We start from the raw sequence: 21108 nt of genomic DNA, 5'->3' as shown, positions 1-21108 counted from the left end.
TTTCCGATCCTTGGTTTGCTGGGGGCATGGCGTTTGTTCTCTCCGTCCGTTGCCGGCGCCTACTACCTTCCTTCGCATCCTCAGCAAAGCGCGCGATCCAAATCTGATTCCTTTCGGGCGTATGGAGTTTCTCGACGCAGTGGAAAACAAAAACGAGGTTTAGGAGTGCCACGTACTTGCATGCTAAGTGTGACGTGATACATACGAGTTCGGAACAAGGCTAGTGGTCGCACGCAAGTATGCATTCCTTCGCAGGGCCGAGCGTGGTCAGACCCGGGCTTGCCGGGAGTCCGACTGCTCGTGAAAATGCAAGAATAAGTCGCATTGGGAAATGAGAGGGGGAGGCAGTGTCACTCTCGACTTTTCGCCAGCTGAAAGGGAGAGGTGGGCGAGTGGGCAGATGCGGTGTCGGTGCTACACGGAGATGCCTCGTGCGCTGGGCTCGTGCTCGTGCCCGGGTGGATTTCGTGACGAATGGGCGCGGGGATGCTGCGGCTCTGACAGACCAGTTGTGGATGTGGTTGTGGCGGAGGTCGTTAACTTTGCTTTCCCCTGGGCGAGGAGGATTACCAGCGAAGCTTATCGAGAAGCTTATTATCGTGGAGTGGCACCATTTTTGGCAACGGGGATGCCGGCGACGGCGACAACGGTTGGCGGGCGGGTTGACAAACGTCGCGGCGCGGATTGGCTTGGAGGCGCAGGTGGCGTGCATTTTAGCGGTGGTGATATTTTCGGACAATGGATGGAGAGCCGGACACTTGTGGGGCCCGCAAGCGAGCCCGCCGCCGACGCCGCCGCCGCCACTGCCCATCCTCCCCGGTCGTCCCCCACACTCTACCACAACCTCCAGCCAACGGCCGCGCTCGCATCCGACCACCACACGACCGCTCCTGCTCGGCCCTCCGCCTGAGCCCGCGCTTGCTCAACAGGCTCTGTTCACCGCTGCATCCCAGCCCCGCCTCCATGTCGACGCCTGTCCGCCCGCTGGGACTTCAGGGCATGTACCAGACATTGATGAGCGGTTTTGATGGCTGCTGCGCCTGGCTGACTGGCTGCGCTCAACGTGGCGCTCAACGCTGCGCCGCGTGCGCCAATCGCCGTCGTTCTGATTTTCTGGCTGAATCAGCCGTGGCGCGGTACGTCAGACCAGTTGGTCGGACTCATCAGCGAAATAATCCTGCATGTCATGCCGTCCCGTCGGGCTCCATGGTCCTGCCAGCATGATCCAGCATGATCCCTCTTCGGCCAGAACCGCAGCCTCAGGAGCCCGGTGCTGATCACCTCCGACTCGGATCACCTGCTCCCGCGCGACGTAGCCGGTATTTCCTCTTTTGGCTTGGCAGGCCGCCTTTAGCATCCGCCAGCTGTTCGAGCGTGCCGCGTTGGCCGGCACATCCATGAAGCTGAGGTGAGATCCGAAGGCCATGCTCAACGTGCATCATAGACCCAACCAATCCCGCCCCGCCGGATTCTGCTGAGCCTTCGTGCTGGCGTGAGGGACACGGCAGCACCAACCATTCCCTTACTTCTGTCGGCTGAGCCAGGACACCAAGCTTCTGACATGCGAGTTATGGTAGAGGCTATGCACCCCGCGGTGCAGCGAAAGCCACGCCATGCCCGACCTTTCAGCCACGATTCTGCTGCTGCGTGCTGGCGAACGAGGCCATCAGTGCCTGAAACGCAGGGAGCATCCCACTGCGTTTGTTCAAATTTCCAGCACGAAGGTGGGTCTACGGAAAATGCGCCCCAGAATCCCCCACCTACATCCGTAGCGTCTCGGGATGGCGTTTTAGTGGCTGTCGTGGCGATGCGGAGAGGAACACAAGCCAGCCTGGCCATGCAGATCGTCAATATTGCGGCTCAATCTCTTGCTGCACCTCGTCGCCAACCTCAGCATCCATCCATGCCTGTCAAAGAAAAGGCCCGACGCTACTGCGCCTGGGTCTTACCACATCGAGGCCGCCTGCAGGTGGGCTGCATGGCGAGAGTTACCCTACACTGCAAGTGATCTTCCTCCCCGAGGCCATGATACGCAGGCTCCCCTGCCGCCACCAGGCATGAAGCATGCTCCTGCCCGCGAGTCCCCTCGCTTGTCGGCGAGATTGGTCTGGCGCACACACCGCTACCGGTGCTCTGCTGATGCCTGCCGTCCCGTTGCCCCTGGCGCTGCCGCACCGCCGCCAGCCTGGCAGTCCCGAGATCACACTACCTCAATAGTCCCGGACAACGGGGAGGCGTGCTTCGCTATGCGGGTCAGCTAAGCGGCTCGGTGGATCGGTGGTAGCAGGCGCCGACCTGTTGCTGCGTCTCTAAGCCTCTGCGCCGACATGGCTGAGCATACCCTGGGCCTTAGTGAGATATAAAATGTGAATCGCCCTTGACACAAGTCATCTTCTCATTGCAGCATCCACAACTGAGCCCTGTCACTTCAGCAGATCTCACCTACCAGACGCAGGGCAGCTGTTAACCGCCCAATCGCCCGTCGCTCCATCGTTTGCCTTTTTCGATTCTTATTCTAGCCAGTCGCTCAACCCTCCTCCCTCGCTCGTCCACCTTCATCTCTATCAACATGTACTTCTCCAAGTCATCTCTCATCCTACTCGCTGCTGCCTCCAGCGTGCATGCCCTAACGTTCAACGATGTCTCGATCGCTGCCTCTGTTCTCAAGCGCGAGGCATCAGGGCTGGGCAACAATCTGCTTTCTCTTGTCAAGCGTCAGGGAAGCTGCCCATCCGAGTGGAACGATGTCGCCTCGGAACTGAAGGGTTGGTTTCTTGACGGCTCGGTGTGCAGCGACGATGCAAGAGCGGCCATCCGCCTGGCCTTCCACGACTGCTTCTCTGGCGGCTGTGATGGCTCCATCATCCTCGCCCAGGAGTACAACCGCGCTGAGAACGCAGGGTTGGCAAGCTTCGCGCAGAAGCTCGCGCCCTTGGCGGATCAGTACAACGTGGGAACTGCAGATCTGATCCAATTTGCTGGTGGTAAGTCATACATGCACGCACCTGAGCCATTTGACACTGATTGTATGGACAGCGCAAGCAATCGCCACCTGCCCGCTCGGCCCGCGTGTTGCTGTCAAAGTTGGCCGCCAGGACAGCGACACTCCATCCGAGGAGGGCCAACTCCCCTCGGGGACTGCCTCTGCTTCGACCTTGATCAATCAGTTCGCGGCCAAGGGCTTCTCCGCTACCGACCTGGGCGCTCTCGTCGGTGCTCATAGCACTGCAAAGCAGTTCTTTGCCAAGCCCGAACAGGCCGGCCAGTCCCTGGATAGCACGCCTGGCACCTGGGACACTAAGTTCTACGCCCAGACATCCGCGGGTACCGCACCCGTGAGCTTGGACAGCGATGTCAATCTCTCCAAGGATCCCAGGACACTGTGGGCCACATTCAACGCGCAGGGTGTGTGGGCTGCTGCGTTCGTGAGCGCGTACGTTTCAATCCACCATTTCTTTGACTCTCGGGATGCGAGGCTAACGAAGAGCTACAGTTTCAACAGGATGTCTGTTCTGGGCAACGACGCCGGCAGCTTGACGGATTGCACGAGTGTCATCAGCGCTGCGACAAGCAAGCGCGACATCAAGGCGGCACCCATCGCCGACAGAATCTAAATGTGGGACGGGAGATTGATGTTGGACCTCAGAAGAATGGCGCGCGTGGCTGCTTTCATAATTGCTAATGTCTGTTCTTGATACCTGTATATCCGATTTCCGCGTTTGCACGGCAGGCGTTATGATTGGTCGAGCAACGATAGAGAAAAGAGTAGCAGGGATACTAGCACCTGCAATTTACAAATTTACCTCATTCACGTACTACAATTTACTAAGGTACCCGCAATGTGATGTTACTGAGAAGTCACTGTTGTGGGCGAGTCTTGTGCGATATTGTCATCATGTGGGAGAACGTGACTATCACCCACAAGAACAACGTCGGCTCTTTACTGCCATTAGGAATATAGATGTGTGGGTGATACTTAAGATGCTTCATGACTATGCTCCCATGCTTTTTTTTTTCTTCTTTTGCTCGGCTTGGGCCCGTCATCGCCAGACGATGGCTGGTCGTCAAACAACGCTACACTGACATGGTGACACACTACACCCTTCACTAGTGACACAAACGCATGACAGACAAGACTTTGAAAATAATACCCGAACATTAATTTTGGCGCTCACCTTGATGATCCTCATTTTCCCGTCTGCCTACACCTTGGCGCCACAGCCACCTTCGTTCAGCTAGCCGCTTCCATCCCCCCCTCTAGTAAGCAGCTCACAGCCCCCCCCCTGCAGTGACCAATTTAGAAACATGTCGCGGATCGAGACTCGACAAGAACTTTCGTGACTATCTCTACTAAGATCTCGCAAGCCTCTTGAAGCGCTCGAGTCCCCGATGGCATGAAGTCACGATTGCCTTGGACGATAGGTCACCGAAGTCAAAGTAAGCAAGCCTCGCAGGGCTGAGACCACCATGCACTCCTGCCGCGACGGTATGCATGGTCGTCAGGCGTCCGATTAAGCACGGCGGTAGCCAACTATTTAGCAGACGGTAGCTTGCGGCAAGCCACATGGGCCGGCGCCTGCGCTCGTACGCTGCACGCGTGACTTGCATGTCGTCCCCGCTCCGCTGACTGGGTAATATTGTACGTGGTGTGCAGGGTACCCGCCGGTTCCGGTGCATATGCAAGCCAAGGCCAAGAGGTTTGTGGAGGGGGGGTCATAGCCGGCGGCGGGAAGAAATGGTCCATGACGTGCGGCTTGCTCGGTCAGTCAGCCCCGGTCAGCCCTGTCGTATCCTCACCGCGCCTATCAGAAGGTTATTTGCAGAAAGCTAGGCTAGGCCGCTCCACTTGTTCTCTCGGACCGAGTTGTTGTTCTCTCAGTGCTGCTTTCGCTGAGGTAAGAGATGGCTTGGTCGAGTCCCAGGTCCAGGTCCTTGGCTACACTGAGGGCCCTATTTCGTTTGTTTGCCCTTGTCCTTCTCCGCGCCGATATTGAGACACCCTGACACTCTTCTACCTTGGGATACGTGTTAACCAGGTTCGTGGATCAAGTCCTGCGGAGATTGTCATTGCGCAATGCTTTGGAGATCGATCGATTATTTATCGCAGCACACCACATATAGGGAAAAGCAGGCAGCGGTATACGTAGAGGGCACGTACAAGAAAAAGCATGTGTTGAAATGATTTATGATGCACTACAGTTTAACATGCCGGTCGATTGCACAGGGCTCCGGCTTGCATATGCCTTACCCATGCCATATGACCATGCGATATCCTCCTACATCACAAATTCTCTCTTCTTCTCTCCAGTCCGCCGGGGTCGCACGAGAATACATGATTCTCAGCCGACCATCTTTGAGAATAATAAAAAGTCTCATTCTACCTCAGCAGAGCCAGGGTAGCAAGTGCACCTGACGTGCGCGCATCCGCAGACGCAAACCTGACCGGAATCGTCATGCACGCATGACAGACTGTGAGCGCATATGCGCGCATAAGAAGGAATTTCCCGGCATCTTGCAGGGCTGCAGGCGGTGATTCGAATTTCAAAAGCCCCCCGTTTGCTTTTTTCCCCACGTGAGGAAGGGTAAGGGTGGGGCCGGGGCCGAGACGGTGGCTGCTGATGAGGCGGTGCGGCATGCTTGTATCGGTTACCGCGTGGCTTTTGGGTTACTGGGCGGTCGATCCGGCGAGCTAAAGATAGAATAACGCGTGTCAGAGACGGACGATTACATTGGCATAGTGAAGATAGAGCGTTTAAAAGCATGGCTGCGATCACTGTTTGACTGTCATTGTGACTGATGCCGGCCGCTATCACGTGCATACGGGGTTTGGTATTCAAGGTCACGTTCGCAGTGACGAAGATCAGCAAGTACATTCGAATCATGATATTCATTGATGTCGTCGTGAACAGAAGCCTCGAGGACTCCGTGTCACTCTCAGCTCAAGTGATTATATGTATGCAAAGGCAACAAGTCGCAGCCAATGCTCAGGTCGATCGTCCGTCAACACTTCCTCCGGACTGCACATCTGTGCGGGTATCGGCCACTCCATTATTTCTTGCTGGTAGTCTCCTCGGCGTGCTTCTCGAGGATATGGGTAGGGTTGGACGACAGGGCCGACTTGTCCTGCTCGGAAGCCTGCTTCGAGCCCTCGTCGGGGCCGGAGCCCAGGTGAGGGGCGGCCTGCGGACCCTTCTGCTGGGCATCGGTCTGGTGTTCGGGGTCGGGCGACTGGCGGCCGGCGTTGGGGGCAGACATTGTGATTGAGTGGGTGTTGAGGCTATTCAGAAGTTGCATCAGCGGGCTGTCGTAAGTGCAGACGATAGTGTGGAGGCGATGGAGGACACGGGGATTTGGCCCCTGACTGGGACAGCCTCGCGTGCTGAACAAGGTGCTGGTGAAGGATTGCGCGTACAGTTTGAGGTCTGTAAGAGGGTTCTGCTGTTCTGTCGTCAGCCATCACGATCCCTTGATTCACAATTTCCGCATCGACGGATGCGTGCTTGGGTTGCAAGGAGGGCATTGAGCAGACTTACCTCGGAGATAGGGGGTTCGCGAGTGGTTTGGGAAGACTGTGAGGCTTGCTGGATGCGGTTGTTGAGGGAAGCAACCTTCCACCCCTCTTCTACCTTTATCAACTCGGGCTGCCCCACGGTGACGTCATGTGCACCGGCCACTAAGGGAGCGTCGTCACTGCTGCGCGAGAGGAAGGAACGCCCACCGGCCCGCGGTTTCTCCGCAGGGAAACCAGACTGGACGGAAGGCAGTGGTGACGAAACTGCTAACTGACGCAATGATGGCGTCCGCAGGGGCTGATCAAGCACGCTGACCGAGCACCGCCGTGCCCCGACCCGCATCAGGCTAAAGCATCCGCTTAATCTATTGTTGTTCATGTCTACCGTCCACAACCCAAGCAAACGCCATCCGTCAGAACGTATACTTACAGCATCAGCAATCCCAGTGAGCACCGACCCAGTCGGTGATGATGCTCGTGAAGCTCCTCCCTTCCATGTACGGCTGCGCGTCCGAGACATCGTACTCCTGCCCGAGATACCTTAAGGCAACCAGGATCCAAGGCTGTAGGAATTCATTGAAGACGAGATCAACCTCTTCCGGCTCCTCGTCCTTCGAGCTGAAGCCCAGTTCTGCTTGGATGCAGTTTGGGACTTCAAAGAACTGGATCGCCGAGTGCACCGTGTCGTCGCCCTCGCTACCCGCATCGTCGATTGTAGTGTAGCCTGGGGTGAGATCGGACGGCTGGTCCTGAGTGAGAGGTGCTTGCACCCGGTCATTGGCGACATACTCCGACCCCAAGCCCCGTGTGGAAGCAACGCTTAAGCGACCGCTCTGCTGCTCAGGCGGCGCAAGCACTGCCGAGTCCAAAGGACCCTCAGAGAAGGTTTGGACGCCATCCTTATTCAAGACCCGCAGGACTTTCTGGGCTTCGGCGTAGGGTACGTCCTTGATATAATGGAACCCGCTGGTAAACGGCGAGACGAGGAAGGTGCTGTCCTTCGTGAAAGGCCCCTTGAAGATGTCAAAACGCATGGCTCCCGTGTTGGTGATGACGAGTGCCTTCTTATTGTCCGCAACACGGGAGGTGTTGCTCATCTGCTCCGGGAGCACATGCTCCTGCAGCCACGTGAAAATGCTGTCCGTGGCGGGGAAAGGAGCGCGGTTGACCCAGAGATTCTGCGGAGCACAGCCGTGCTTCTTGTCGAGCCTCAGCTCCTCTCGAGCTTTAGCAATCATCTTCGTGACGTCCTTCCCTTCGGGGGTTGAGAAAGTGCTCTCGTTCTTGCCGCTATGATGGTAGAGTGAGAAGAGGTTGTTGTCGATATACCGACGCCCAAAAGTGAGTTCCGCCCTTTGGGGCGCAATGCTCTTGGATTTACCAGTGCTCAGCCCGTCAATGGAAAGAAAGCCGACCGTCTCCATGTACCGCCCGCTTGCGATGGCCACTGATCTATCATCAAACCTTTTGAAGTCTCGCACATGGGCATGGCCACCGAAGAACTGGATCGGGACGTCCCACTGCACGGAGCGGATGGCTTTAAAGATATGCTTGTACTCCGGCGTGCGGAGAGCCACGTGACCGATCACGAGAATGAGATCGACGTCTTTGTCACGGATGGCATCCTGAAACCATTGCTCTTTGACAGTGTCTTCGACAGGCTTGACCACCGTGTTGTTGGCGTTCCCAGCGAAGTTGAAGAGGAAGCCAAAGGACAGGACTCGGATGCCTTGGTTCTTGGTGGTGAACTTTTTGAACCGCGGGGCAAGCGGCTCAAGTTCCCCAGACTCAGGGTTGACGATATCCAAGTTCGATGCAAGGTAGCTACCGTTAAAGTTAGGGACGGTGTAGTAGAACTCGTTTTCAGACGAGTTCTGCTTGTACAGTTCGTGATTGCCCGAGCAGATGACGTCAATATGCTGGTGCTTGAAGATGTCAAAGGTGTATTTGCCCTTCGGTTCGGATGCGTCGTAGAGGCCGTTCCCCTCGACACGATCACCCGTGTCGATGAGCAGGAGATCTACTCCGTCCGCATCCGCACGGGCGCGCATGTGCTTAGCGAAGGAGATGTAGTCGCCCCAGTCAGCCGAATACGATGACCTGCGTCGGGCAGAGTCAGAATCAAGCGGTCACGAAGGCGTGGAGAGGGCTACTCTTGCAGGTGTCCGCCGTGCCAGCCATGTGTGTCAGTCGTATGCAGGAAGTTGAGTTGGGCCCAAGGCAACTCGCGGAGAGGAGCCGCTTTGGGCGACGGTGCTGAAGGTTGGGCCGCATAAGCGCCCGCAGCGAAAACAAGCGGCAAGAAAGACCGCGGGATCATGATGTAGGTGCTGACAAGCTCTTCTCCGATGGCAGAGCGGATGGAGATGTCTGGAGGTGGCCAGCACTTGATGGTAGGAGCTCCAGGTCACATGCACGCCCTCCATTACGGTTTTGAGACTAGCGCCGGCGCTGCGGCAGAACGTTGATCCCTTTTCGCTTCAACCGTCCACAGAACTTTGCGCGTTTATTCGAGACTTCGACAGCGACGACGACAACCGGCTAACCCAGTGCCTGCTCAACAACCGTCAAAATGGTATGCCGCCACGCGCCGCTGCGACGCGCATTCTATGCAAATACGCGCAATTTGCGCTCCGAGCGGTCAGACCGCTAACATTCTTCGTCATAGGCCATCAAGCACAACAACCAGATCCCCCACAACCGTAAGAAAAAGTCCTTACTGCCCGGCATCGCCCACGAGTTGCTGACAATGGATTGCAGACTTCCGCAAGGATTGGCAGCGCCGCGTCCGCGTTCACTTCGATCAGGTAATTCCCCTCTCAGCCATCTGAGAGCAGAGGCGCCGATCGAACAGACTTTTTGTCTAATACCCCGTCGAATAGGCCGGCAAGAAGAAGAGCAGGCGTGATGCCCGCCAGGCCAAGGCTGCCGCTGTCGCCCCTCGCCCGGTCGACAAGCTGAGGCCCGTCGTCCGCTGCCCCTCCGTCAAGTACAACCGCCGCGTCCGCGCCGGCCGTGGCTTCTCCCTCGCTGAACTCAAGGTATGGATTCAGATGGACGACTGGGCAACACCGAGCACAAAGCTGACTGGTTCAAGGCCGCTGGAATCCCCCGCAAGCTCGCGCCCACCATCGGTATCTCGGTCGACCCCCGCCGCCAGAACCTCTCTGAGGAGTCCCTGAAGGCCAACGTCGAGCGCCTCCAGGAGTACAGGCAGCGCCTCATTGTCTTCCCCCGCCGCACTGGCACCAAGGCCGCCAAGAAGGGCGACGCTTCCGCCGAGGAGGTCAAGGCTGTCAAGGCCGGCGAGAACGTCAAGAACGTTGCCTCCACCTTCCCCATCGTCCAGGCTGCCGGTGTCACCGAGGGCGCCGTATCCGACTACCCCGCCACCGAGAACGCTTTCCGCACTCTCCGTGTCGCTCGCTCCGACGCCCGCCTTGTCGGTGTCCGCGAGAAGCGCGCCAAGGCTGCTGCTGACGCCGCCGCCGAGAAGGCCAAATAGATGGGTTAAAAAAGTGCTGGGTTGGCGTTCGTTGCTTGTACCTCAAAACGGAACAGGACAAGCATCATGCCTAATTTATGGTACCAAAATCAAGGAATGGGATTGCTTGGCTTTTAAGATACCCAACATGAGGACTGCCTCTGTTTACGTGTGAAATGTGCCCACGATGTGATTCTCCTGTTCTAGTCGACGTGTAGCCTCTTATTATACAAATGCGGGACATCAGCTCGCAGATTCGAGCTTTGCGGTTCGCACCGCTCGGTGGGGTTGGATGTAGATGTTCTGCCATTTTCATTCGCCGATTTCCCTGCTAATAAGCCAATGCTCTGGACGTTTAGAGCTCACGGCTTCCGCTTAATCTACAGCCACAATGGAACAAGAAGAAGCGCCAAATCGCGTTGGAAGATTCAAAAGAGCGCTTTACGATGATGACCAAGAGCTTAATTCAACCTCCTCGATTCGGCGAACGCCTAGAAAAGAAATCTAGAGGACCACACCTTCGAAACCCAAGGTGTCAGGATCTCCCCCGATTACGGACTGGACCTCTCTTTGTAGACTTGGCTGTCCGGTTTCCTTCCTTATTCCTGAAAACGCTCTTTGATCCTCACGTTGTTGATCCGTGCACTAGCGTCTTGGCATTTAGAAGTAGTTATTGCCTAGCCCTCTTCGGAGGGCACTTAGAGAATACACGACACTTACCACCACTCTTTGCGCAGAGTCTGTCAACGTTAGCCGTGAATGGTTTGGTGCCCTCCATTCTCAAATTGCACGGGGATGAGGAAAAGAGCTTCCCAGTTGCGTGGATCCTTCCTCTCACTCTTGGGCCCTCCAAACCCGCCCAGCGATGCTTTCCCATCCCTTGCCACGATATTTAGCCTTCTATGCCCTCCGCTGAACTAGTATCCTAAAAGCCTGCCCATTCACGAAGACCAACAAGCCACCCCCCGAGCATCGCATCACCCATCCACCTACCACGCAAACCTTTCCTGCACTTGCCACTTCATTTCACCATCTTGCAGTGTGCTTCCAACAGCTACACCCTCCTCAATGGCCTGACCGCCCTCGAAGGTCCAGGAACACGGTAAGAACCTGCTCCCCAGCTTCGCCGCGCGTTGCCACTCGGCTCGGGTCCCGTCTACGCACTCCCAGCGCTCGAGGTCGATCTGATCTTTGGTTATCAGCAGCGCCTGGCAATACTGCGCGACGCGGATAATGATGCCGCGGGCCTGCTGCTCGGGCATGTCGAGCGAGAGCACGACACCCTGGCGACGAGTCTCCGAGCCGACCAACTGTGATATCGACAGCGTACCAAATCAGTGGACACCGCTCAATCGCGAAGGGGGAAGCAAGAAATGGACCGGGAAGGAAAAAGTCAGGACAATCTCACCCTCGGCTCCGCCGACACCCACAACTCCTGGTACCGGCTCACGACACCACTCCCCTTCTCCCGCTCCATCTTGCCAATCTCCAAGCACGCCTCGGGCCGGCCCGCGACCGCGTACATCTCGCCCTCGTCGGGCGCCGGCTTCTGGCCAGGTGCGACGCATTTGCTGTCGATGACGTGGTTCCAGCGCTTCCGCGGCACCGTCACCGTGCCGCCGCCGCTGCTGCTGAAGTCGCACAGGCGACGGTAGTCGACGGATGCCAGAGGCGGCGCGTGCGAGTGGGCGGCCACGTGCTGCGTCTGCGACATGACGATGGGCGGCAGCGTCTCTGACACGCCCGAGAAGGCCCACTCGAGGCGGTCGAGCGGCCCGCCCGTGTTGGGCAGAGGCCGCTCCGCGGTCGGCGTGAAGGGCGTCGGGAGCAGCAGCCGTGTGTCGAGAAAGGTGTTGCTAGGTGCAGTGAGGACGAGGGTCGATGTGGGCTCGACCGGGGCTTCGCCTTCCTGTGCGTGCGCGCGAGAGGTTAGTCTGCGGTTCGAATGACTGGCGACAGAAGGTGGAGGCTTGAGCGACACAAGTGGCGGGCGAAGAAAGCATTGAAGCCGGTGGACGGCGTGGAAGGTACCCACCCAGCAGATCCACTCCCTCACGGAGATGTCTCCAGCAGCGCCCGAGGAGTTGGCGGTTGGCTGCACCATCTTGGGCGAATCTCGTAGTAGCGTGCTGGCGATGGAAGATAAAACCTTATCCAAGCTCTTCTTCTACAAATGGTCGTGAGGCCGTCTAAGATCTTTGAAGCGACCGGACCGAACGCGTTGCGCGCGGGAAGCTGCTACACAAGGTGAGTAGTAAAGGTAAAACAAGTAGAAGATGGACGCGGAAAGCAGAGCGATTGCAGTCGGACGTAAACATGCGATTGGGTTGGAGCTCGAGGGTCGTCACTTGCCCAGCGCGTGTAAGGATGGTTATGGGTGCTACCTTCGCAGCGCGTGTTAGCTGACCGGCGGCGGTGGATGTGGAGAAGAGATGAGAAATGGAGGGAGATGCACCGGGATCACCTAGGTACCTAGTATGCGTCATTCGGCAGGACGCATCCCGCTGCCGAGCACGCGGCGCTAAGTAGATGCCGGTTGGGCACATCGCACGCTCCGCTTAGATCGCAGCTTGACATGTCTTTTCGATTAATTTACTGATACCAAAGACAGGTCATACATGCCTCGTCTATCCACTCAAAGACGCCTTGCTTTTCCTTTGCCCCTAGCAGTCCCGTCAGCTCCATCGTACAATTCCGCGTCACTCCTTCCAATGCATGCATTCTAGCACCCTCCCGTCACAACGCTAAAATCGACGCACAAAGAAAGCTCCAAGCCGCCCGTCCCCTTGTTTCCCCATAGCCCTCTACACACCCGCCGTCTTGGCCGCCAAGCTGCCCGTTCCCCTGCTGCTGAAGATGGCCATGATCCCGAATCCCACGTAGAACAGCCCCAACGGGTAAGCCACAAGGCCGCGCATACCGCTCATGCGACCGACTGCGCAGAACATGGCGCTGCTGCTGTACGTACACCACATGATGGCCGCCGTCGTCAAGATGTATCCGAATGGGCCGTCCATGGGCACAGCGATGCCAATTAACGACGTCAGCACCATCGGCAGGAGGCAGTATCCGAGTACCGATGCAGAGCGGGGGAATGTGAGGGTCGAAGAAAAGTGCGATGACGTGGTGGGGTGCGACGGGTGGCCCGATGCGCTGGCCGTTGCCGCGTCGACGGGCGGAGACATGAGGGACAGGATCATGTGGAGAGAGGTGCTACCGAGTAGCGCCAGACCGTAGATGTAGCCGAAGTGTACCTTGCCGGACTGTTCGCATGGTTAGCGGTTGCGCCGTGTGGACGGCGGACTGGAACCTACAAAGAGCAAGAAGGTACCGAACAGCAAGAAGAACAGGATCGGGCCCGCCAGGTCCGAGTCGTCCATGATGTGCTGATCTATTCTCGCCAGCGGGTTCAGCACCGTAAGAGTCTGTCGAGGCCGCACCGTTAGCACGTTGGTACATTGCCTCCACGGCATCCCAACCCCCGTACGCGCCGCAAACACCCACTCACCTTCATCTTGATGTGTCCAAAGTTCACACCCAGCTCTTCCAACAGCGGCGGCTCGCCGTCGTAGCCCTCGGTCCCAAATGCCGCCAACCAACCCGTCCGCAGTCCGCCCTGCTCGCCCATCCTGCCGCTCACACCGGGCACCGCTCCGCCGAAGCCGCTCGGGCCCGCCATGTTGCCCATGCCTCCAAAGCCCGCGCCGGCGTAGGCGTTGGCCGCAGCGCCACCGTTGTACGCCTGAAAGGGTGTCGTGTGTCCCGATACGGGCTGCGCTGCGTACGAGGATTGGTAGAAGTTGAGGTTCTGCGCTGCAGCGCCGGGCTGGCCGCCATATGCAGCCGACGGCCCCGCATTGGGGGATGTGTAGTAATTCGACATGTTTCCCGGAAGTGGGTGGGTGAGGTGAGCAGGTGCGCAGATGGGGAGAGGGTCGCCCAGGAGCTGCGTATACGTGTCGCGGGGGAGAGGCTAGGCGATTGCGGGTGCGAGGTGTCGGGGTCGGTGTCGGCGTCGGGGTCGGTAACGCGGCGAGCGGAAGTGCTAATGTAGCGATCGGACAAGTAAGCAGACGAGAAGAGAGAACGTGTGGCGGGCGTGCAGCTGGGTTGTGGTGGATGTGCGCGGGAAAGACTGCGGCCTAGCTTAGCTCACGGTGTTGAAGTGGTCTCAACGAGGTCACGTGCACATCGAGCTTACCTATGCACACCCACTCCGCATTCCCCGAAACGGCGCCACTCGACGACTGTGCTCCTCTGAGACGGCTTGGTGCACTTGGCGAGGCTGCATCTTAATCACATATATCGAACGGCGGTTCGTTCTTGCCACTCCATTGCGAAATAAGCTCATCTAGGACCCATGCTGCCCGCCTTATCCATCCAGATGACTGCGAGATGCTCGCACTTTCGCAGCCGTGCTCAGAAAAACCCAAAGTCTTCCAGGACTTGCCTGCTTATGCCGTTTGCTTCCACCAAGATTGCAACAAACCAAACCGTTATATGCTATGCTTCTCTACCGCCTTGCCATGCATGCCCACTGCAAACCTCAACGAAACACAAAGGACAGCTCATGCGTCTACGGAAAGCCAGAACAAGGCAATCGAAATTTTGAATAAATGATGCCGCAAAACCAAATGCTTGTCGAAAGCCGGGGCCGCAATGCTAAAAATAATCAAACAATACTCAACATGCTGCTCAATCACGGTCTACGCGAAATGTTCAATCATCGAAGAGAAGGGTATCATGAGAGGTTCCGGGACCGCTTCATCTCGCGCATCCCCGAATCGTCGTTACTAAGGAGGCCGTGCATTCTTGTGGTTTCCTTTCGTGTTCATCATCACCATGTGTCGGGGCCGAAGCGATCTCCGGGTTCGACGGTCTTGTACGAGCATGCATGCCAATCGCAGCCCTAAGGAGAAATATGTCAGTTCGCTGTCTTTCGTACTATCATGGGGGGCCAAACATACCTGCTTGAAGATTTCGGTGCCCCACCAGCTGAATCCCTTGTTGAAACCCGGGTATATGACCGCGAAGAATACGATGACCACGCCGACCGCGACACCCGAGTCAAGCGCTGCCGACAGCGTCATGGTGTATTTCTTCCACCACGCGTTATGGCGAGTTCGGATGAAGTCGTTGAAGATCCAGCAAACCACGGCCCAGACCGAGAAATTGAGACCTGTTGCCGGCGGAATCCAGCTTAGACTGCCAAAGAGCACCGGAAGGTTGACCTTTCGCCAAACGCTATGCTTCTGCCTCCGCCCGAGGAGCCACACCCCGACAGGTGTGACGGCGCCGAGTAGGAACGCCCAGACGAGCGGTCGGTACAACGCTCCAGGGCCGAAAAACCTCGCCGGGCCAACGACACCCCAGAGAATGCTTCCGTTGAAGTGAACCCGGGCGATTGGGCAGTTGAAGCCGTTGATGGCCTCTGGCGTGCAGATGCCAGGGATGTTCCCTAGCATCCAGTTCAAAACGCCAATCTGCGTAAGGCTGGACACAACCGTTGCTGCGAGTTGGAGCGCGAAAAGAATCCTTGGCGGGATTTTCATGTAGTGGCCAAGTTTGAGATCCGACGAAAACTTCAGGCCTTGAGTGGACGTGATGTAGCCGTACGTCACAAACACCATGTTCGCAACCGGTCGTCCAGGGAAGATCACACCGCAGATGAGCTGACAGATAAGGTAAAGGCTGCTTTGCTGGTTGGTAATCGCCATGACGATGCCGATGGGGATGAAGAGGAGGGTGCAAATGCCTAGCGCGAGCAATAGACCGTACCAAGGCAGGTGGATGGGGTAGCTGGGACCAAGTCAGGAGCTGCTCGCGTAATAGCTTCTGAGGAAACTTACTATTCCACCACAAACATGCCAATGGCGGTCATAAGGACACCTGTCAAGAGGTACCACGACATCGGCGCATCTTTATATCTCCTCATTAACCGGTTGTGGACATCCTCCGCACCCATCATATTGTCCAGGTCGGGCATGGAGGCTGTCATGCTACGGGTCGACTTCTTGTGGCGCAGGGACCGTTCTTCCTGAGGGACTTGCTGATACGCGGGCTGCTCGCTCTGTCCTTTGATCTCTTTCCAGGATGCTTTCCATTGCCGCAGAATATCCTTTCCGTGCCAACACGCAGTATGTGTGAGCAGCGCAGTGAGAGCTGCAAATTGTAGCGCATAGCTCAACACATAGGTTATTGGCAGGAACACACGGCTGTAATTCTCGTAGGCCTTCTCGTCGAAAAGGAAGTTGTCGGTGAGAATCTTGCTGACATCGTATGGCTTACCAGTGTTGTCGAAGACGGCGGCCGACAAGATTGGCATGTAGGACGAATACATGACGTTCATGTAGTCTGGAATATGTTAGCAGGTGTTCAGAGTTCAGAGCACACCGCATGAAAAGCACATACACATGATGGGAGCCATGAACCACATGACCACCACCAGGCCTCCGACAATGTTGAGAGCAGCCCAGAAAGGCACAACCAACGGGGAGCCAATGTACGCAATCTGCGACCAATCGAACGTCATAGGAAACAATCCGAGACCAGAGGCAACACCGAACTGAATGACTGTCAGTGTCCAGTCCGGCTGTGAAACGGCGTAAAAGGCTCACCAAATTCGCAACGACGACGTTCTTGGGCGCAAACCATGTGATGACGTTGAAATAGCTCAGAGCAGGGAAAAGCAGGCCCGGGAGGAAATAGAATGCCGCGGACCCCAAGAAAATATAGAGGAAGAACCTCATGCGTGAGATATGCCATCCGTTCGCTGGTGCATTGTCTTGCTTATGCAGGGTGGAAAACATGGATGTTGAAATCAAGGTGCCGGGCCAGATCATTCCGCTGGGTCGGACAAGGAAGCGTCGGGTAAGACCTGCAAGAGCATACCCCAGGACCTGAGTGGAAATAGTGAGGAGGATTTGATAGGTGATGGTGAGCTTTTGGTGATAGAACATAGACTGCTCGACGATGACCTGGACAGTGCGTTAGCGAGCCTGTGCGTCAAACATGCGCAAGACGTGCATACATCGGTAGCAAAAGCAAATCCAAACGAGACGTTACTGCTGATGTACACGCAGCAATGCTCTTTTTCGTTCCACCTTCCTTGCGCGAGCCACAGCCGAAGACTGCGTGCCCAACTCCGGCCCTTTTCCCCGTTGCGATCTCCATCGTGGTCTCTGAGGCCAATCGCGCCGTTTGAAACGCCGTATTCTTGCGAGTCTGCAGCCCTGTGTTGGATGGATCCATTCGTGAAAACCTCAGCAGGGTCGTCGGGACGTTTCAAAAGCTGATCCCACAGCAGGCCAAGAGGGTGGACAAGCAGGAGCGCGATGACCGGCGTGATGCTAACGCTAGGGTATCTGAGAGAAAAGAACAAATTGGTCGAGGAGCCGAGGATGGAGAAGAGCATGGACAAGGTCCACATCCGGGGGGTATTGATAGACAGAGAGGTGTCGTCAGAGGGCCGCACCGCCGCTCGCACCTGGGGATAGGGCGAGTCGTCTGCAGGGCTCTCCTCAGCCGCCTTGTTCTGGGATCCTTCCCCGGCGTCGGCACTGCCCTCGGGACCGTCGATGTTTATGGCCTCAGAGCTGTCGGAGTGGCCTGAATCCGAATTCGAACGGCCCGAGTCTGAGCGCATGTCTTCGTCAGATTCCATCTCTTCGTCCAGATTGCCTACCCACGCCTCGACGGCGGTGGGGTGCTCGTCGGGCAGGTTGAAATTTGGCAAGCTCTTCCTGCGGCTGCGCCTGGAGCCCTTGCGGTCCAGCAGCCGACCAGTCGAAGCAAAGCGACTGCGCGTCGACTTGCTCGACTCGGGGTCGTCCTCCGTTATGGTGTCAGCCTCGCGTAGGCGACTGGTGGCCTTGCGCTTGCCCGAGCGAACTGCGTGGTCGAGGTCGCGCATGCCCTCGTCGGCAGAGCTCTCGGCGCTGGTGCTCAGCATCTGGACGGGCAGAGCGCCGTAGGAGCCGGTGCCCTGGGCGGGCGACGAGCGCATCAGCAGCGGGACCTTCGACATGGTGGTGCGCGGGCGGGGGACAGTGCTGGGGCCCGGCGCGTGGGAGTCGCCGAGGGCGGAGGAAAATGTGGCAGAGGGTGGCAGGCAGGCGTGAGGGTGTGGTGGCACGGCGCGGGGAGGGAGAGGTGGACAGGCAGCATCGGAGAGGTGGCTGATGCAGAGGGTTGCTTTTTTTGTGCTTCGGGATTGCGGCTTGGGCGTGCCATCTAGCTTGGGCGCGGCGGACGAGGCGTGGTCGTTAGACGTGACAACACGCTCCTGACGTGGAAGGACTGCCCGGCGCCTTTTCCGCGACCTCGGAGGCCTGCATGCGACGGCGCGTCACTAGGAGCCTTAACACGGCTGCGAGCCAGGCTTCTGGGACGCTTGGGGCTTGCGCAGGCTCTTCCATCAGATAACAAGGCTAGATCCGCCGTACGATAAAGCGGCGAAATGCGGAACGTGACCCAACACGGGGGCCTTGCGCGCCTTTGCAGCGGCACGCGCGGCGGTGAGCACCCCCCCAGCAGCGATCGCAGGATTTTTTCTTTGCTTGTCACGCATCTTTCCGCATGCGCGCATGACATGCCGCCGGCCCGCTGTCGTCACCTCGGAGCGACCGCCCAAACCCGCAGGCCCGTCCCTTGCAGCCCGCTGCCGACAAATAGCACCGAGACGCTGCGAGACGCTGCGAGACGCTGCCAGCCTCGCTTTCCGCCCCTCCCGCCGGTTGCACGCATGGGTCCCTACAACAGTAGTGCCACAGTAGTGCTTTCATACCTGCTACTACGGGCTTCTGCCCCGCCGCCGCGCCCTCATTCGTCCGCCGAGTTCAGCTTGCGCGCCAGATGCGCGTGCATCAATGCAACCTCGTCCAAACTTGCAATCGCGCCCTCGAGATCCTCCTTGTTGTAGAGGAACAGCCCCTGGAGCTCCGCTGGGCTCAGCGCGCCCACGAGGCCGAGCTCGCGCGCCTTTGCCAAAAACCTCCTCCGGCCCGCGCCGTCGGGATCCGCCTCGCCGTAAAACCGTTCCAACAGCTGCTGGATCTGCCAATCCGTTGCCTCTCCTATGCGCACCGTGACATCCACTCGCCCGGGCCGAATCAAAGCCTCATCCAAACGTTCCACATGGTTCGTCGTCAAGAAGAGTATGCGCTCTTCTGCGCTCGCAACGCCGTCCATCGCGTTGAGCAGCCCGGAGAAGGTGACCGATGCCCCCGAGTACCCGTCCCCATCGGCCTGTTTGCGGTTCACCCATGCCGCGTCTGCATCTTCCAGGAGCACCAGGGTCCGCGGAGGTACCTTGGTCAGCATGAATTGCAGCCTGTCGTCGGTCATGCCCCGCTGGCTCAGGTTGAGCATTGCGATGTTGAAATTTAAGTGACCCGCAATTGCCTCGATAACCGAGCTTTTGCCCGTCCCCGGCGGGCCGTACAGCAAATAGCCCCTTCGATACGGAATTCCCCGGTCAAAGTACCACTCTCGCTTCTGGATGAATTCCTGCAGATCCTGGACCAGACGCTCCTTGACCCCCTCCTCGAGCACCACCGACTCGAGCGGCCGCTTCCGCTTCGGTTGCCCGAAAGGCTTCCAGTCAAAGGCGTCCGGCACAAGGACGAGTGTTTTGCCTTCTTGGTTCTGCTGTGCCATCTCGTGGGCTTCGGCAAAGAGTTGCTCAAAGACGTGCTTGTGAGCTTGCAGTGTCGTGAGTGTGACCGTCTCGAAGGGCTCGCCATTGGTGTCCAGATGATTGCCCTGGCGTTCTCGATTGACCAGCATCCAAGCGTTTTTGTACCGCATGATGTGCTTTCCATGTCCGGGTTGAAGATAAAAATCAGTCACTTGTGCGCCGTCGGCACGCTTGTAGGTGCTTGTGTTGAGCTGGAGGTGGTGCATTCGGGGAGTAATCCGGCGGGCGAGCGCATCGAACAAGCCGCGACTTGCAGTGTCACTGGACTGTCCATCAGAACACCGTTGACCCCAGTGGGCAGAGCGACCACGTACCGCACAGCTTCAGCAGCAGCCTCCGATCCTAACGAGTGCCCGCGCTGGTACATCCATTGCAGCAACCACGGGTAGGCATCGTCGTTCTTTGTGATTTCCAATTCGACGAGCATGCGACGGCGGAGGAGAACAGCACCGCGCTTGACGCCCTGTTGAGCTAGGCGACCAAAGGTAGCAAGGCCGGCCAGACCGAAGCCCTGGGAATATGTCGTCAGCAACGCGTCCTGGCGCATGCGTCTTGGACCAGACTGACAGCAGTGAAATAGGGATTGCCTGTAAGCTGAGCGATGAGCGAGCTGCCGCCTTCGCTGGTGCTCGCAGGGAGGGACTCGGCTAGCTGCCGCTGGGGTTGCGGCGAAGAGGCGGGCCCATGGTTGCGATCCATCAACTGGCAGGTTGCGCGGTGTTGCACTTGGCGGCCTCCGAAAATTTAGGAAAGCGCGACTGGAGCGCGTCATGGCGCAGGGCATCTGCCAAGCTCAGATCCCCGGAGATCCGCCATGCCTCTTGTGGCCTGGGCTGCGGCCATAGCTCGCTTCCTCTTCCAGCAACAGGACCCTTGGTCGTGGCCGCTACCCAAGCCCAGTGATACACTGGCCGAGAGACGTACGCTTGAGACCATACATTTCTTTCCAGCCACTCTCGAGGACATTGTTGCACATGTCAATAGCGGCATGCTTTTCGGGATCTTCGGTGGCGACCGGATTGTATGCGTCTCCTTCCTGTACGGTGCCGACGTCCAAGTCTTCTACAAATACGCGAGGCACCATAACGTGTCTATTAACAACAAGCGGATACGTCTTGGTTTTCTATTAAGTAATACGTGACAATAAACCATAGTAGTGGCTAGATTGCCGTTGATTGCGACAAGCCACTTTTTCAACTCGTTTGCCCTAGCTTCTTCAACCTTGTTCGACCACTCAGCTCGTGGTAAAGTTAAATGCGTCCATCAACCTCTACGCACTTGACTTTGATCCTGAAGAACATGAAGAAGATGATGGCAGCCTCAGTTTCTTTTAATATTCGGTATTATGGCCTATCTACCTACCAAATCCGCACTTTTCATGTCTTTACTCCTCTACTAACAGCCTTAATTACCCCC

The 21108-nt window shown here is 57.4% G+C and overlaps 7 protein-coding genes across 7 annotated transcripts; 2 read left to right on the top strand and 5 right to left on the bottom strand.

The window, feature by feature from the left end:
• Window positions 1-2569: 2569 nt before the first annotated feature.
• On the top strand, window positions 2570-3614 carry BKCO1_1120007 (class ii peroxidase; the record flags this gene model as incomplete). Its single annotated transcript, XM_020270485.1, has 3 exons — window positions 2570-2984; window positions 3037-3433; window positions 3494-3614. 3 exons carry the CDS (start codon window positions 2570-2572, stop codon window positions 3612-3614), a joined length of 933 nt encoding a protein of 310 aa, XP_020125044.1.
• Window positions 3615-6048: 2434 nt separating this feature from the next.
• BKCO1_1120006 (ser thr protein phosphatase family) lies at window positions 6049-8831 on the bottom strand (the record flags this gene model as incomplete). Its single annotated transcript, XM_020270484.1, has 4 exons — window positions 6049-6438; window positions 6534-6749; window positions 6970-8611; window positions 8665-8831. The coding sequence occupies 4 exons, from the start codon at window positions 8829-8831 to the stop codon at window positions 6049-6051; spliced, it is 2415 nt and encodes an 804-aa protein (XP_020125045.1).
• A 252-nt stretch (window positions 8832-9083) lies between these two features.
• Window positions 9084-10016, top strand: BKCO1_1120005 (60s ribosomal protein l13; the record flags this gene model as incomplete). Its single annotated transcript, XM_020270483.1, has 5 exons — window positions 9084-9086; window positions 9180-9213; window positions 9272-9318; window positions 9394-9552; window positions 9609-10016. 5 exons carry the CDS (start codon window positions 9084-9086, stop codon window positions 10014-10016), a joined length of 651 nt encoding a protein of 216 aa, XP_020125046.1.
• Window positions 10017-10744: 728 nt separating this feature from the next.
• On the bottom strand, window positions 10745-12099 carry BKCO1_1120004 (sodium nucleoside cotransporter; the record flags this gene model as incomplete). The annotated part of the gene is made up of 3 exons (XM_020270482.1): window positions 10745-10874; window positions 10989-11305; window positions 11404-12099. The coding sequence occupies 3 exons, from the start codon at window positions 12097-12099 to the stop codon at window positions 10745-10747; spliced, it is 1143 nt and encodes a 380-aa protein (XP_020125047.1).
• A 700-nt stretch (window positions 12100-12799) lies between these two features.
• On the bottom strand, window positions 12800-13878 carry BKCO1_1120003 (golgi membrane protein; the record flags this gene model as incomplete). The annotated part of the gene is made up of 3 exons (XM_020270481.1): window positions 12800-13258; window positions 13310-13420; window positions 13504-13878. The coding sequence occupies 3 exons, from the start codon at window positions 13876-13878 to the stop codon at window positions 12800-12802; spliced, it is 945 nt and encodes a 314-aa protein (XP_020125041.1).
• Window positions 13879-14832: 954 nt separating this feature from the next.
• BKCO1_1120002 (sexual differentiation process protein isp4) lies at window positions 14833-18021 on the bottom strand (the record flags this gene model as incomplete). Its single annotated transcript, XM_020270480.1, has 6 exons — window positions 14833-14904; window positions 14963-15794; window positions 15845-16349; window positions 16407-16560; window positions 16613-16972; window positions 17026-18021. The coding sequence occupies 6 exons, from the start codon at window positions 18019-18021 to the stop codon at window positions 14833-14835; spliced, it is 2919 nt and encodes a 972-aa protein (XP_020125042.1).
• A 794-nt stretch (window positions 18022-18815) lies between these two features.
• BKCO1_1120001 (mitochondrial chaperone bcs1) lies at window positions 18816-20776 on the bottom strand (the record flags this gene model as incomplete). Its single annotated transcript, XM_020270474.1, has 4 exons — window positions 18816-19953; window positions 20007-20203; window positions 20260-20426; window positions 20617-20776. The coding sequence occupies 4 exons, from the start codon at window positions 20774-20776 to the stop codon at window positions 18816-18818; spliced, it is 1662 nt and encodes a 553-aa protein (XP_020125043.1).
• Between the last annotated feature and the right edge of the window lie 332 nt (window positions 20777-21108).

This window comes from Diplodia corticola (assembly GCF_001883845.1).
Source record: "Diplodia corticola strain CBS 112549 chromosome Unknown scaffold112, whole genome shotgun sequence".
NCBI classification, from domain to species: Eukaryota; Fungi; Ascomycota; class Dothideomycetes; order Botryosphaeriales; family Botryosphaeriaceae; genus Diplodia; species Diplodia corticola.
Note: the sequence above shows the minus strand (reverse complement) of the source record. Positions and strands in the feature narration are given on the sequence as shown.